This window comes from Dipodomys spectabilis, unplaced genomic scaffold, assembly GCF_019054845.1.
Source record: "Dipodomys spectabilis isolate Male_0828 unplaced genomic scaffold, ASM1905484v1 ptg000030l, whole genome shotgun sequence".
NCBI classification, from domain to species: Eukaryota; Metazoa; Chordata; class Mammalia; order Rodentia; family Heteromyidae; genus Dipodomys; species Dipodomys spectabilis.
Window position 1 is genome coordinate 7,065,994 of NW_024870707.1, and position 13,467 is coordinate 7,079,460.

General features: G+C 56.7%; 1 protein-coding gene across 2 annotated transcripts; it reads left to right on the forward strand.

The window, feature by feature from the left end:
• The first annotated feature begins 481 nt into the window (after positions 1-481).
• On the forward strand, positions 482-13,450 carry Tmem132a (transmembrane protein 132A). 2 transcript variants are annotated; one of them, XM_042676078.1, is made up of 11 exons: positions 482-582; positions 3,449-3,663; positions 3,855-4,073; positions 4,746-5,077; positions 6,230-6,379; positions 6,950-7,148; positions 7,224-7,367; positions 9,992-10,194; positions 10,964-11,240; positions 11,645-11,836; positions 12,302-13,450. In XM_042676078.1, the coding sequence occupies exons 1-11, from the start codon at positions 492-494 to the stop codon at positions 13,349-13,351; spliced, it is 3,072 nt and encodes a 1,023-aa protein (XP_042532012.1). In that variant the 5' UTR covers positions 482-491; the 3' UTR covers positions 13,352-13,450. The 2 variants fall into 2 exon arrangements, with proteins under 2 accessions (XP_042532012.1, XP_042532013.1); XM_042676079.1 differs by having other exon boundaries at positions 6,953-7,148.
• Positions 13,451-13,467: the final 17 nt, after the last annotated feature.

The following is a 13,467-nucleotide window of genomic DNA, read 5'->3' on the forward strand; positions in this document are numbered from 1 at the left end:
CCTCTGCAGGTTAGATGTTTGTTGGGGAGGGTGGGTGGAGGGAGAGAGCTGAGGCAGAATAAGAGTCTTTTCCTTCTCTGCCAGCAGCCTCGGAGAGGGATCTCCACGGAAGGGGCCACGTGCCTCCTGACCGTGGCGCCCAGTCCAGGTTCAGTCCTCTGGGGAAGTGGCCTTCCTGACCAGGGCCCGGGGATGGGGGCGGGAGGGGGGCGCTCTGGGGCTGGAGATCGGCGGGGCACTAGGACCCGGCGGGGCGGAGGGGGCAGCCCGAGTGTGCGCCGCGCTGCCTCCCACCCCAGCGCTCCCGCTCCATTGTCTGCGAGCTGCGGCCGCGGGCAGCCGGGCGGGCAGCGGCGGTGATAGTGGCGGCGGGGACGCAGCGAGCGGGGAGCGCGGGCGCCGGGCGGCTGCGAGGGGATGCGGGGTCCGATCGCCGCCCGCTGAGCCGCCCGCCTGGTCCCCGCCTGCGGTGGGGAGGTTGTGCGCCTCCGATGGCTGCGCGCGCGTCCCCGGCCCCCGGAGGGCTCCGCGGTCCCTGGCTCTGCCTCCTGGTGGCCCTGCTGGCCTTGGTCATCGAGAGAGGTCAGCGGGCGGGGCGGGGCGGGGCGAGGGGGTGGCGGGGCCCCCCTTCCCAGCCGAGGCTGGGCGCGGGAGATGTCCGCGAGCCGGGCGCGTCGGTACTGGGACCGGACCGGAGCGAGGTCGCTTGGCGGCGCGCGCCGGGAGCCGGGGAGATCCTGCCTCCGGGAGCCTGGCTCTGGCCGCCCGCCTCGTGCGCTCCTTCCTGGCCCGGGGCTGGCCTGGGAGGTAAGGGGGGGGGTCTGGCACATCATCACGCGCCCCCTCTCCACTCTGCCCGCCAGCGTCCCCTCCAGCCGGACCTCTCAACCGACCACCCTGTCCCGGGCGCATCAGCCTCTCCAACTGCTTCTAATCCCAGATCTGGGGAGCTGGACATCCTCACTCCTCAGCCCAGGGATGGAAAGCAGCCCCTTTGCCCTCGGTCCTGCGGGCTGTGCAGCCCCCTCCCCTGCCCCAGATCACTTTCCCACACTGGAGTCTTCAGGGATAACCTCATTATCGCATCTCTAGCTCTTGGGGAGGGGGGGGGCTGGTACCTGGCCCTGGGTAAGGGGGTGGGTGGTGGGGTGACAGATGGACTGGGGCGAAGGATGCCACAGAGGAGTGGGAGGTGGCAAGACACTCTCTCCCCTCCTTCCCCCACCGAGGGAGCTGAGCCCGGTGCTGCGAGTCCGTGGGAGTTTGGCTACTGAGCATCTTGTAATTATGGAAGCCATGGAGTAGGTGGTGGACTGGAATCCAGGAGCTACCCCAGGGGGCAATAGTCATCACCTGTTAGCCTTGGGGACAGCTCACACACATGCTCCTTAGTGGGAAAGGGCCAGAAAAGAGGCTGAAACCAAGTCCCTCTAGCCCCGGGGGCTGAGAGGGAGCTGGCTCTGGCTGCTTCCAGCCACCTGCTCCCACTCTGAGGGTGGGGGGGGGGAGCCCTAATGGCCCCTTCCACAGGGACAAGAAAACCTGGTCACATCCATTATGCAACAGCATCAATCCCATTTCCACAGTTTCCACAGCCCTCCCTGGTCCACAGGTCACCCAATGATCCCTGCCAGTTCTACAGGTATTCCTGGCCATACCAGAATATCCGTGAACAACCCATCTAGTTCGGCGGTGGTAGTAAGGGCAGATTCAGTATTAGCTAAGCTAATTAGGTAAGCTCTTAAGTTGGCAGACAGAGAGATAACTAATTCATTAGAAGCCAGGAAAGCAGTATGGTGTGTCCCTGTGGTCCTAGCTACTAGAGAGACAAACCTAGGAGTCTGAGACCATCCCGTGCAACACTGAGAGACCCTGGCTCCAGAAAAAAGAGGGAGAGGGAGACCAGCAGGGCTGCCTCAGATGGAGGGGACTGGCCCAAGGGTGAATGATCAAGGAGGACTTCCTTGAGGAGGCCAGATTTACTCTTGACCCTCAAGGAGGAAGGAGCTACCACCAGGTGGAAGAGGAGAAATTCAGTCCAGGAGTGAAGTCCCCAGGGCATGCCGTTGCATCCTGAGGTGGAGAAATAGATGGAGAAGCAGGGTGGTCTAATGGTCAGTGTCTCAGCTGGACTCCCAGCTCCCTCATTTCCGTATGGGACTGCAGGAAGGCCCCTGAACCTCATTTTCTAAATCCACAAAACGGGGTTCATCATGATAGAACCCGAGTCTCAGAGTTATGAAAACTGAAGTGATGTAAGTAAAATGTCTAAAGCAGTGCCTGTCTACGGTTATTGTTAATCATTATAATGGCTCGTGGTAACAAACCAATATGGTCTTAGTGATCCTTTGTCCATTTGGTGATTGAATAATTTATCTCCCTGAGCCCGTGGGTTCCCATCACCAGGGCACTTCATAGACCTCTCTGAACCCCTCCCCCCAAGTCCAACTCTTGCACTCTGGTACCCAATTGGTACAGGAAAGAAGGTAGCTAGGAGGGATAATTTGGGTTGCTATGGTAATGGTGGGGTGGGGTGAGGTGGGGGTAGGGAGTGAAGCATTTGTTTTTTTTTGTGTTTTTTGTTTCTGTCAGTCATGGGGCTTGAACTCTGGGCCTGGGCGCTGTTCCTGAGCTCTTCAGCTTATGGCAAGTGCTCTACCACTTGAGCCACCACACCACTTCCTTGTTTTGTTTTTTTTTTTGGGGTCCGGTCGTGGGGCCTGAACTCTGGGCCTGGGCGCTGTCCCTCAGCTCTTCAGCTCAAGGCTAGCGCTCTACCACTTGAGACACAGCGCCACTTCTGGCTTTTTTTCTTTATTGCTTATGTGGTGCTGAGCAATCGAACCCAGGGCCTCATGCATGCAAGGCGAGCACTCTACCACTGAGCCACCTTCCCAGCCCCCTTGTTTTGTTTTTTAACTGCATAGGCATTATATGGGGAAAGTCATGACCCCCACCCCCATCCCAATACCCTAATACCATAGTCAAGGAGAGACAATGAGAGATTCAAATCCTGGCTTTGTTATATCCTACCAGTATGAGGTTCTTTATGCATTACCTCATCTATGAAATGGAGAGATCTCCCTACCTTCTTGGGGGCGGGGGGGGGGGAGGATGGGATATTTACAGTGTAGTTCTTCCTTCACTACCTGCCACCACCATCTCTATGTGTGTGTGTGTGTGTGTGTGTGTGTGTGTGTGTGCGCGCCAGTGATGGGGCTTGAACTCAGGCTTTGCTCTCTCACTTGGCCTTTCACTCAAGTCTGGCGCTCTGCCACTTGAGCAATACCTCTACTGATTTTTGGCTGGTTAATTGGAGCTAAGAGTCTCACAGACTTTCCTGCCTAGGCTGGCTTTGAACTTTGATGCTCAAATCTCAGCCTTCTGAGTAGCTAGGGTTACATGAGCCACCACTGCCCGGCCATCTCTACCCTTCATTCCTCTCCAGTGAACTGTGACCAGGCCCACCAGGACCCCATCTACCTGCCAGTGGCCCTGGAGCTCCTGGATACCCCTGAACATTTTCGCGTGCAGCGGGTAGGCCACTACCCACCTGCCAACTCTTCTCTGAGCTCCCGATCTGAGACCTTTCTGCTCCTGCAGCCCTGGCCCAGGGCCCAGCCACTTCTCCGGGCCTCCTACCCACCGTTTGCCACCCAACAGGTAAGGAGGGGCAAACAGGACTCAACCTGAGATCCACCGTGTGCCTGGCTCAAGGGCTTTCCCCAGCCTCTCTTGTGCTCTTTATTTTCCTGACAGGGAAAAATGGAGGCCCATAAAGGTTGGGAATAGAAGTTTCTCATCCCAGATGTCCTCCTGCCCTTCTATGCCACTCTTCCTCCTTCTTCCTCCAGGTGGTCCCTCCCCGTGTCACTGAGCCCCACCAACGGCCAGTGCCCTGGGACGTGCGGGCTGTTTCAGTAGAAGCGGCTGTGACTCCAGCAGAGCCCCATGCCCGCGTCCTCTTCCACCTCAAAGGACAGGATTGGCCTCCGGGGCCTGGCAGCCTGCCCTGTGCCCGGCTATATGCCACCCACCCTGCAGGCACTGCCCACCGAGCCTGCCGCTTCCAGGTGAGTGGGCTGGCCCCACTGCTGTGCCAGCCAGTGGTTGCCCCAAGGTGCAGAGGAAAGGCAAGTCTGGGTTGTGAACCACCAGAATCCCTTTCTGCTCCATTCAGTGTCAGTTAGTCCTGAGAAAGGATTAGTGAGGGCCCTTTAAGAAGTCTGGGACATGTGTGTGACTTTGAGCAAATAGTCTCTCTGAGACTCAGTTTCCTTATCTGTAAAATGGTGGTAATGACAATCCCCAATGTATAGGGGGTTGGCAAAGGAATAACCAAGGTGAATACAAGAATTGCTTATAGCAAAGCAATCATAGGCCTTGCTAGAATTATGTCAATCATTTTGACTCCTGTTCTTTGGGAGTCTGGCACAGGAATGTAATGGAGAGTGCTATTTCTCAGGTTTTAGGGCTCTGGGAAGAAATCTGAGCTCTAGGTGGGGTGGTCCTGTGCCCTGCTCAGGGCAAGGTGCCTGGGCCGGCTAGCTCAAATGAGACTAGTCTGAGATGTGTTCTGAGATTGAGACCTGGTATGAGGCCCCTATGTGTCACTGGTCCCTCACGTCACTTGGACTATATCCCTGGCCTGCCTTTCATGCACCTCTCTAGCTTGGGGTCCCTGGTATAGATAGGGGTTCTCCCCTCACTCTGCCCTGAGCCAACCACCAACCTCATCTTCACAGCCATCCCTGGGCGCCTGCGTGGTGGAGCTGGAGTTCCCCTCGCACTGGTTCTCCCAGGGCTCCACCACACGGGCCGAGCTGGCCTACACGCTGGAGCCTGCCGCCGAGGGCCCTGGGGGCTGTGGCCCCGGCGGGGAGGAAGACCCCGGGGAGCAGGCCCTCCCGGTGGGCAGTGTGGAGCTGCACTCAGCAAACCCCCCGCAGTACCAAGAGGTACCCCTGGATGACGCAGTGACTCTGCGGGCGCCTGACGTGCCAGTGCGGCCTGGCCAGCTTTTCAGTGCCACCCTCTTGCTCCGGCACAACTTCACCGCCAGTCTCCTGACCCTGAGGTGAGCACTGGGACCCTGGGGGTAATAGGCAAGCAGGGCCTTCTGCAAGAAGATGAGTGGGGACTTAACTCATCGTCCCCTGGCTGGGTACAAGGTTGCAGGATGGGTGACGGGCACAGCCCGGAAGTAGGATGTCACCTCCTTCTCAGGCACTTCCCTGAGCGCCTCTGTTTCAAGAAGAGGAAATAGAGCCAGGCACTGGTAGCTCACGCCTGCAATCCTAGCAACTCAGGAGGCTGAGGTCTGAGGATCACAGTTCAAAGCCAACCCCGGGCGGGAAAGTCCTCAAGACTCTTATCTCCAATTAACCACCAGAAAATGTATGGCTCAAGTGGTAGAGAGCTAGCCTTGAGCACAAAAGCTCAGGGACAGTACCCAGGCCCAGCATTTAAGCCCCACAACTGACAGAAAGAAAAAAAAAAGAGAAAATAGGATGGCTCAGAACCTGGAATGCATGTGCCTAGAGCTGTGTTGTTGGTCCCTTGCTATAGAGACTGGGGTATCTCTCCAGTCCCATTCAATCTGGCTACCCTGCTGCCTTCATGTATGAAGAGTCTCCCAGTGAAGAGGGGAAGGGAGCTAGAGGGACAGGAACTAACTGATCAAAAGACCTGGGGGAAGGGAAGGGCTTGTGGATGCACTGGTGAAAGTTTGCCATGCCATGGGGTAGTTGAGCCAGTGGGGGCAGTCTAAAGGAAATTCATCTAGCACTGCCTAAGTTTCCTAAAGGAAATGGTATTTGAGTCCTTGGGAACTTAAAGGGTCAGCAGAGAAGCAGGGCAGACCGAGCAAACCCAAGGCACAGCCTGAGCAGAGGCTTGGGGTCATGAGTGTACCTTGTTTCTGTGGGAAGAATTTCTGCATGGAAAAAAAAAATGTCTCAGCCCCAAATGAGGTTGGGTTAGGGCCTGGAGACACTCCAGGGCCAGCCCAAGGCTCCAGCTTGAAGGTAGTAAGGAATCGTGGTGGTCTTTAGTGGTGGGAAAAAACTGTGGTCTGACCTTCACTGAGACAAGGTCATTCTGGGAGGGGATGGGAGGAGACTAGGACCAGATTACAGGAAGCCAGACAGGAGGCTGATGGCGCCCCTTTGGATTCCAGTCCTCAGTTCAGCCCTTCCTCTGACAACTTGAACCTATAACCCCTGCCCAGGGTCAAGGTGAAGAAGGAACTGCATGTGACAGCAGCCCGCCCTGCCCAGCCCACCCTCTGGACCGCCAAGCTGGACCGCTTCAAGGGTTCGAAACACCATACTACCCTGATCACCTGCCACCGTGCAGGGCGCACAGAACTGGATTCCAGGTGAGTTGAGAAAAGAGGTCGGGCTCTAGAGGCCAGTGGGCAGATTTGGAGGCCCAAGAAAGCAACAGGAAGGTCAGAGAGCCAAGCAAGCACTGGAGGAGGTGGTGAAGTGGTTCTGTAGCTACCCCCCACCCCCAAAGAAGTAGAGCTGGAACTCAGGGCCTGGACATTGTCCCTCAGCTCTTTTGCTCAAGGCTACCTCTCTACCACTTTGAGCCACGGTGCCACTTCCGGTTTTCTGGTGCTTAATTGGAGATAAGAGTCTCATGGACTTTCCTACCCAGGCTGGCTTTGAGCCATGATCCTCCAATCTCAGCCTCCTGAGTAGCTAGGATTCTAGGCGTGAGCCACCAGTGCCTGACTGGCTCTGAGATCTTGAGAGGCCAAGACTGGGTAAGAGTCAGGATGTTTGGCTTTAGGGCTCAGCTGTACCACTTTCGCTGTGTGCTCTCATAACTTGACGCCTCGGCTTCCTCATCGGTAAAATGGGGAGAATTGAGATGCCTGTGTCACAAGCACAGGAAGTCCCTGGCTGCTAGCAAACACGCAGCTCCTCTCTCTTCTGGCCAGCAGTCCCCTTGAACTGTCTGAGTTCCTATGGGTGGATTTCATGGTGGAGAATGGCACTGGTGGAGGTGTGGCTGTCACCCGACCTGTCACTTGGCAGCTAGAATACCCAGGCCAGGCGCCGGAAGCCGAGAAGGACAAAATGGTATGGGAAATCCTCGTGTCCGAGCGTGACATAAGAGCCCTTGTGCCCCTGGCTAAGGTAAGGAGTCTCTGTCTGTGCCTGGCTTGGTTGGGAGCCCCAGGGCCTGGGGTTGAGCAATTCCTCCATCCTCAGGCCGAGGAGCTGGTGAACATCGCACCCCTGACCGGGGTGCCTCGACGTGTCCCTGTGCGCCTCGTCACTGTAGATGCTGGGGGGGCCTTGGAGGAAGTGACGGAACATGTCAGTTGTGAGTCAGCCAACACACAGGTCCTGCAGGTGAGTGGCAGGCACTCATGTCGAGGGAGCATGCATTTGTATGGGTGCAGTCATGCATTCACGGCTCTCTTCCTTCGACCGTGGGTCCCCAAGAGAGTAGCTTCTCAACCCCAAAACCTCACAGGCAGCACCGGGGCTTCAACTTTTGTTCCAGTTTCAAGCGGGAGCTATGCAACCAGCCTTGAGCATTTTATTAGCAAATGGGCTGAGCTGGGAGAGCTAAGAGCATGCACGCTGGGATCAGGAAGTTTTAGCACCAGGGCACTGGTGGCTCACGCCTGTAATCCTAGCCACTCAGGAGGCTGAGATATGAGGATCAAGGTTCCAAGCCAGTTCTTGGAAGCAAAGTCTGTGAGACTCTTATCTCCAATTAATCACCAAAAGGCCCAAGTAGAGCTATGGCTCCACTAGTTGAGTGCCAGCCTTGAGAGGAAAAGCATGAAGTCCTGAGTTCAAGTTCCAGTACCCACACAATTAAAAATTTTTTTTATAAATTGTTATTATTTAAAAAATAAATTGTTGGGGCTGGGAAGGTGGCTCAGTGGTACAGCGCTTGCCTTGCATGCATGAGGCCCTGGGTTTGATTCCTCAGCACCACATAAGCAAAAAAAAGAAAAAAAGCCGGAAGTGGCGCTGTGGCTCAAGTGGTAGAGCGCTAGCCTTGAACTGAAGAGCTGAGGGACAGCGCCCAGGCCCCACAACCGGACCCAAAAACAAAAAACAAAAACAAAAAAAAAAGATAAAAATAAATTGTTGGGCTGGGAGGGTGGCTCAGTGGTAGAGCGCTTGCCTTGATGCCTGAGGCCCTGGGTTCGATTCCTCAGCACCACATAATGCAAAAAGAAAAAAACCGGAAGTGGCTCTGTGGCTCAAGTGGTAGAGCGCTAGCCTTGAGCTGAAGAGCTGAGGGACAGCGCCCAGGCCCAGAGTTCAGGCCCCACTACAGGACCCTCCCCCCCAAAAAATAAATTGTTATTACTAAGGTGCTATACAGAGAGATTCACATTTCACAAGTCAGGTAATGAGTATATTTCTTTTGGGGCAATGTCACCCCTTCCTTCACTCCCAGCTACACAAAAAATATTTTTAAAAAAAGTTTTAAAAAGGGGGCTGGGAAGGTGGCTCAGTGGTAGAGCGCTTGCCTTGCATGCCTGAGGCCCTGGGTTCGATTCCTCAGCACCACATAAGCAAAAAAGAAAAAAGCTGGAAGTGGCGCTGTGGCTCAAGTGGTAGAAAGCTAGCTCTAGCTGAAGAGCTGAGGGACAGTGCCCAGGCCCAGAGTTCAGGCCCCACGACCGGACCCAAAAAAAAAAAAAAAAGTTTTAACAGGATGTTTTAGCAAAAACCCATGTTTGTTATCAGCTAGCTGTGTGACTTGAGGCAAGTCTCTTAACTTCCCTGAGCCTCACTCGGTTTCCTAATTACATGAGACGCCATCTTAGGGTTCTTGTAGGAATTCAAAGCAGCTAATATAGCATTCACCTACTGCTGTTGTGATAGTATGAGTATGATATGTAATTATAATAATAATTTCTATTTGAACTTTGTGATGAGTGCTGAGTTTTTGAGTTTTGGAGAGCGAAGCTTGGAACCTGCAGCTTCACAAATCCTGGCCACCAGCCTGGAGAAGGTGTCTTTTTCCTACCTGTGGCTGAAGTGCTCGTAGGTGTGGATCTTGCGTGGGGCCACTTGAGTGGGTGTTCCTGCCTTGTCCTTCCATCCTCCTTCTCCACAGAGCTGTACCTGGTTGTCCAGGGCAGACATCCCGCTCTGCCAGGAGGAAGGCTGTGTTATATATGCGTGGCTACTCTCCCCAGCGGAGACCCGGGAGAATCTGTAGCATGGCCCAGTGGCTGGGTGTAGATAGGGGATGGAGTTTGGCTGTGTTGCAACACCTTGAGCTAGTGACAGTGGCCAGACCCACCAGTCCACCCTGACATGCATCAGTGAAATCCAGAACTGAATTTCAGCCTTTCCTGTTGTTATTGTCCCCTACTCCCTGGGGGAGGGAGTGTGTTTTTTGGTGCTGAGACTGATACTTGAACTCAAGGCCTCACACTTTTGCTTGCTTTTTTTGTTTTTTAACTCGTGGGTGACATTCTACTACTTAAGCCACACCCAGTCTTCTAACCTTATTTGTGTGTGTGTGGGGTTGGGGGTGGTGGGTTGTGGGGCCTGAACTCTGGTCCAGGGTGCTGTCCCTCAGCTCTTCAGCTCAGGGCAAGCGCTCTACCACTTGACCCACAGCAACACTTCTGGTTTTCTGGTGGTTAATTGGAGACAATAATCTCACAGACTTTCCTGCCTGGACTGGCTTTGAACCATGATCCTAAGATCTCAGCCTCCTGAGTAGCCAGGATTACGGTACAAGCATGAGCCATGGGTGCCCGGCTTCAACATTTTTTTTTTTTTTTTTTTTGCCAGTTAATTGGAGATCAGAATCTCAAGGGTTTGTTTTCCCCAGGCTGACTTCAAACCTTGATTCTCAGAGCTCAGCCTCCTGAGTTAGCGAAGATTACAGGCATGAGTCATGAGCTTCAGTCCTGCTGATAGCCAGGGTCAAGGATGCTCGCTGTGACACATATCTGCCTTCTGTGTCTTAGCACACCTCCTTCCTCCCGTAGGTATCTGAGGCCTGCGATGCCGTGTTTGTGGCTGGTAAGGAGAGCCGGGGTGCCAAGGGGGTGCGAGTGGACTTCTGGTGGCGCCGGCTCCGGGCCTCACTGCGCATGACCGTGTGGGCCCCGCTGCTGCCCCTGCGTATCGAGCTGACCGACACCACCCTGGAGCAGATCCGTGGCTGGAGGGTCCCGGGCCCAGCTGAAGGGTGAGTGCAGGCCTATGGGGGCTGGCAGGCCTAGGCAAAGCTCCTCTGGGACTGAGGGTACTGAGGGTATAGCCATGGACCCAAGCTAGGGGCTGAGACACTGCTCAAGGTCAACAGTTAGTGATCACCTCCATACCTCATCCCTACCTGTCTCCCCATGCCCTGGCTCCTTTGCATACCTGTTAGATTAACATTATTTTTGCTTTTTGCTTGTTTTCTACCCCATATTCTCAGCCCCTGAGAATGTAAGCTCTTGAAGGGAGGCAGGGCTTGCAATACACTGGGGGTAAGAGGTGGAAGCTCACTGGAATCGAGGGGGCGAGGGGCCTGAGCCTCCGGAAGGAATCTCCCCTCCCTCCCCCAAAGACTTCAGAGGCCAGTGACAAGGCCTTGATAAACACTGTCCCAATCAGGGTTGGCTGCTGACTGACAGGAGACTCCGTGCGTGTGCATACGCGCATACATGTGTGTACACTGGGGCTTGAACTTGATTTGAGTGCACACCTCCACTTCCATCTTTTTCCTGGAGTGAAGGGTCTCTCAATTTGTCTGCTGGGGCTGGCTTCCAACCTTGATCCTCAGATCCTAGCCTCCAGAGTAGCTAGGATTACAGGCCGGAGCCACTTCTGCCCTGCTAGGAACCTCAGGATGGGCAGGGCCAAGCTCTGGATAGAAGCTGGAGCGAGGGGGTGTGGCCTCCAGTAGACAGGGCCTGAACTCTGGTCCTTGCGTACCACCCACTTCCTGACCTTCTCTCCCTCCCTTGTAGGGCCTCTGAGCCCGAGGCCGGGGGAGCTGAGGAGGTGGGGCAGCGCTCCCGCAGCTGCCGCCTGCAGTACCAGCGGGCAGGCGTGCGCTTCCTGGTGCCCTTTGTGGCCCACCCATTGGATGGTGGCCGCCGCCTCACCCACCTGCTCGGCCCTGATTGGCTATTGGATGTGACCCACCTCGTGGCGCCCCAGGCCCGCGTGCAAGACCCTCGGGTAGCCTCCCTGGAGGGAGGCCACACGGTGGTGGGCCGCGAACCTGGTGTCACCTCCATAGAGGTGAGCCCACCGAGGACGCTATAGAGCAGCCTCCCTTCCCCCCTCCCCCCAGAGCATAGGCATCCCCAGAATGGTCTGGGTGTGGCCTGGGTCCAGAGGCAAGGTCCAGGATTGGGGATTGGGTGTGGATGGAGGAGGGGGGGGGTCTGTGTAATGGGGGAGTCCTCTAGGTATGAGGGACTGGGATGTTGGGGGTGTGGGAGCCAGGTCTTCCTGGTGGAAGGAGAGTCCCCCCTGAGTGTGGAGTTGAGATGTGTATATAGATAAAAGTTGGGGTGTGGAGGTAGAGGAAGGCAGCTAGCGGGGATGCCAGGAGCAGCAGCCAGATCCCTTAAGAGGAGGCATCTGTCCGGGAAGGACCCGCACCCACCCCCACCTCTGTCTCCTCCCCTCTCCATCTTCAGGTGCGTTCTCCACTCTCCAGTTCCATTCTGGGGGAGCAGGCACTGGCTGTGACGGATGACAAGGTCTCGGTGCTGGAGCTGCGGGCACAGCCCGTGACGGGCATCTCACTGGCCCTGAGCCGGGGCACTGCCCACCCTGGGCAGGTGACAGCCACGTGCTGGGCACAGCCAGCCCCTCCCGCCCCGAAGCAGGTGATGGTGGGGGATGGGGGATGAGGAGTCATACACCTTGCAATGGGGACTGATGGTAGAGGAGAACTGGAAGAGGGCCCTGGTACCTGGATCCATCTTACCTCAGGGTTTTCAGATGACTGACTCCCCTGTGAGGTAGTGAGCTCTCTGTGGCGAGAGGTGACCAAGCAGCGGCTGGCTAGAGTGTGGGAGTGGGGGGGGGGGAGGCGGTGTTGATTGGATAGCTCTATCTGAGGACACTCTGGAGGAGTCAGATCCACACCCTAACACCCCTCCCCTACCCCGAGGCCGAGTGGCAGCCAGGTGATTGACACACGTCCCCTCTTCTCCCTGTGTTTGTCTGCCTGTGTCTCTCTGTTTTCTCTCTGATCTCTCCTGCGTGTGGCGTGTCTCTGTGGGAGTGAACTCTGTGTGCATGCTTGCGTGCCCGCGCGTGTCTCTTGCCTGTGTCTGTGTGCCCTGCAGGAGGTGGCCCTTTCCTTATGGCTGTCCTTCTCTGATCACACCTTGGCTCCAGCCGAGCTCTACAATCGCAGTGATCTGGGCCTGACCGTCTCAGCCGAGGAACCCACTGCTGTCCTGCCGGCCAAGGAGCAGGGTGCCCAGCTTGGGGTGCTGGTGAGTGGGGCCAGTGCCGAGGGACTGCCCTTACAAGTCTCTCTGTACCCACCTGAGCCCTGCCGCCGAGGCCGCCACCGTGTGCCCCTGGCTTCTGGCACTGCCTGGTTGGGGCTCCCCCCTGCCCCCACCCCGGTCCCTGTCCTCCCATCCGATCCTGCCTTGAGTTCACTCGCGACAGAGGCCAGCGTTGGGGGCAGGCGGCCGGTGGGGGGCAGCGTGGGGGGCAACGTGGGGGTGAGGGGCAAATTTGAACAAGCAGAGGAAAAAATCAGAAAGGAGGAGACAGAGGTCAGAGAGGAAGAAGAGGAGGAGGAAGAAGAGGAAGAGATGGTGCCAGCCCCCCAACGTGTCACCGACCTCGAGCTGGGCATGTATGCCCTGCTGGGCATTTTCTGTCTGGCCATCCTGATCTTCCTGGTCAACGGCGTGGTCTTCGTGCTGCGCTATCAGCGTAAAGAGCCTCCGGACAGCTCCGCGAACCCCGCCTCCCCCCAGCCCCACAACTGGGTGTGGCTGGGTACTGACCAGGAGGAACTGAGTCGCCAGCTGGACCGGCGGCCCCCTGGGCTGCCCAAGGGGGAGGGGGGCTGCCCCTGTGAAAATGGAGCAGGAGGGGAGACCCCAACTTCCGTCTCCAACCCTCCTGGGGACGCTCCTGGTTCCTCCAGCACCCTGGCCCGGAAGGAAGCCGGGGGGCGTCGGAAGCGGGTGGAGTTTGTGACGTTTGCACCAGCACCCCCAGCCCAACAGCCCGAGGAGCCCGTGGGGGCCCCAGCCGTGCAGTCCATCCTGGTGGCGGGCGAGGAGGACATCCGCTGGGTGTGCGAAGACATGGGGTTGAAGGACCCTGAGGACCTTCGTAACTACATGGAGAGGATCCGGGGCAGCTCCTGACCCATCGGATCCAGCATGACTGCTCACCAGCCACGGGCAGCAGGGGGGGGTGAGGAGGGTCCCAACCGAGCCTCCCCTACCTGGCCCTCCATGCTCTACTTTTGGTGCTCGTTGAT

Coding starts and splice junctions, on each gene's coding strand:
- Tmem132a (XM_042676078.1), top strand. CDS start 492: ATGGCTGCGCGCGCGTCCCCGGCCCCCGGAGGGCTCCGCGGTCCCTGG. Junction 6,380..6,949: donor CGCACAGAACTGGATTCCAG/GTGAGTTGAGAA, acceptor TCTTCTGGCCAG/CAGTCCCCTTGAACTGTCTG. Junction 11,837..12,301: donor CCCCTCCCGCCCCGAAGCAG/GTGATGGTGGGG, acceptor TGTGCCCTGCAG/GAGGTGGCCCTTTCCTTATG.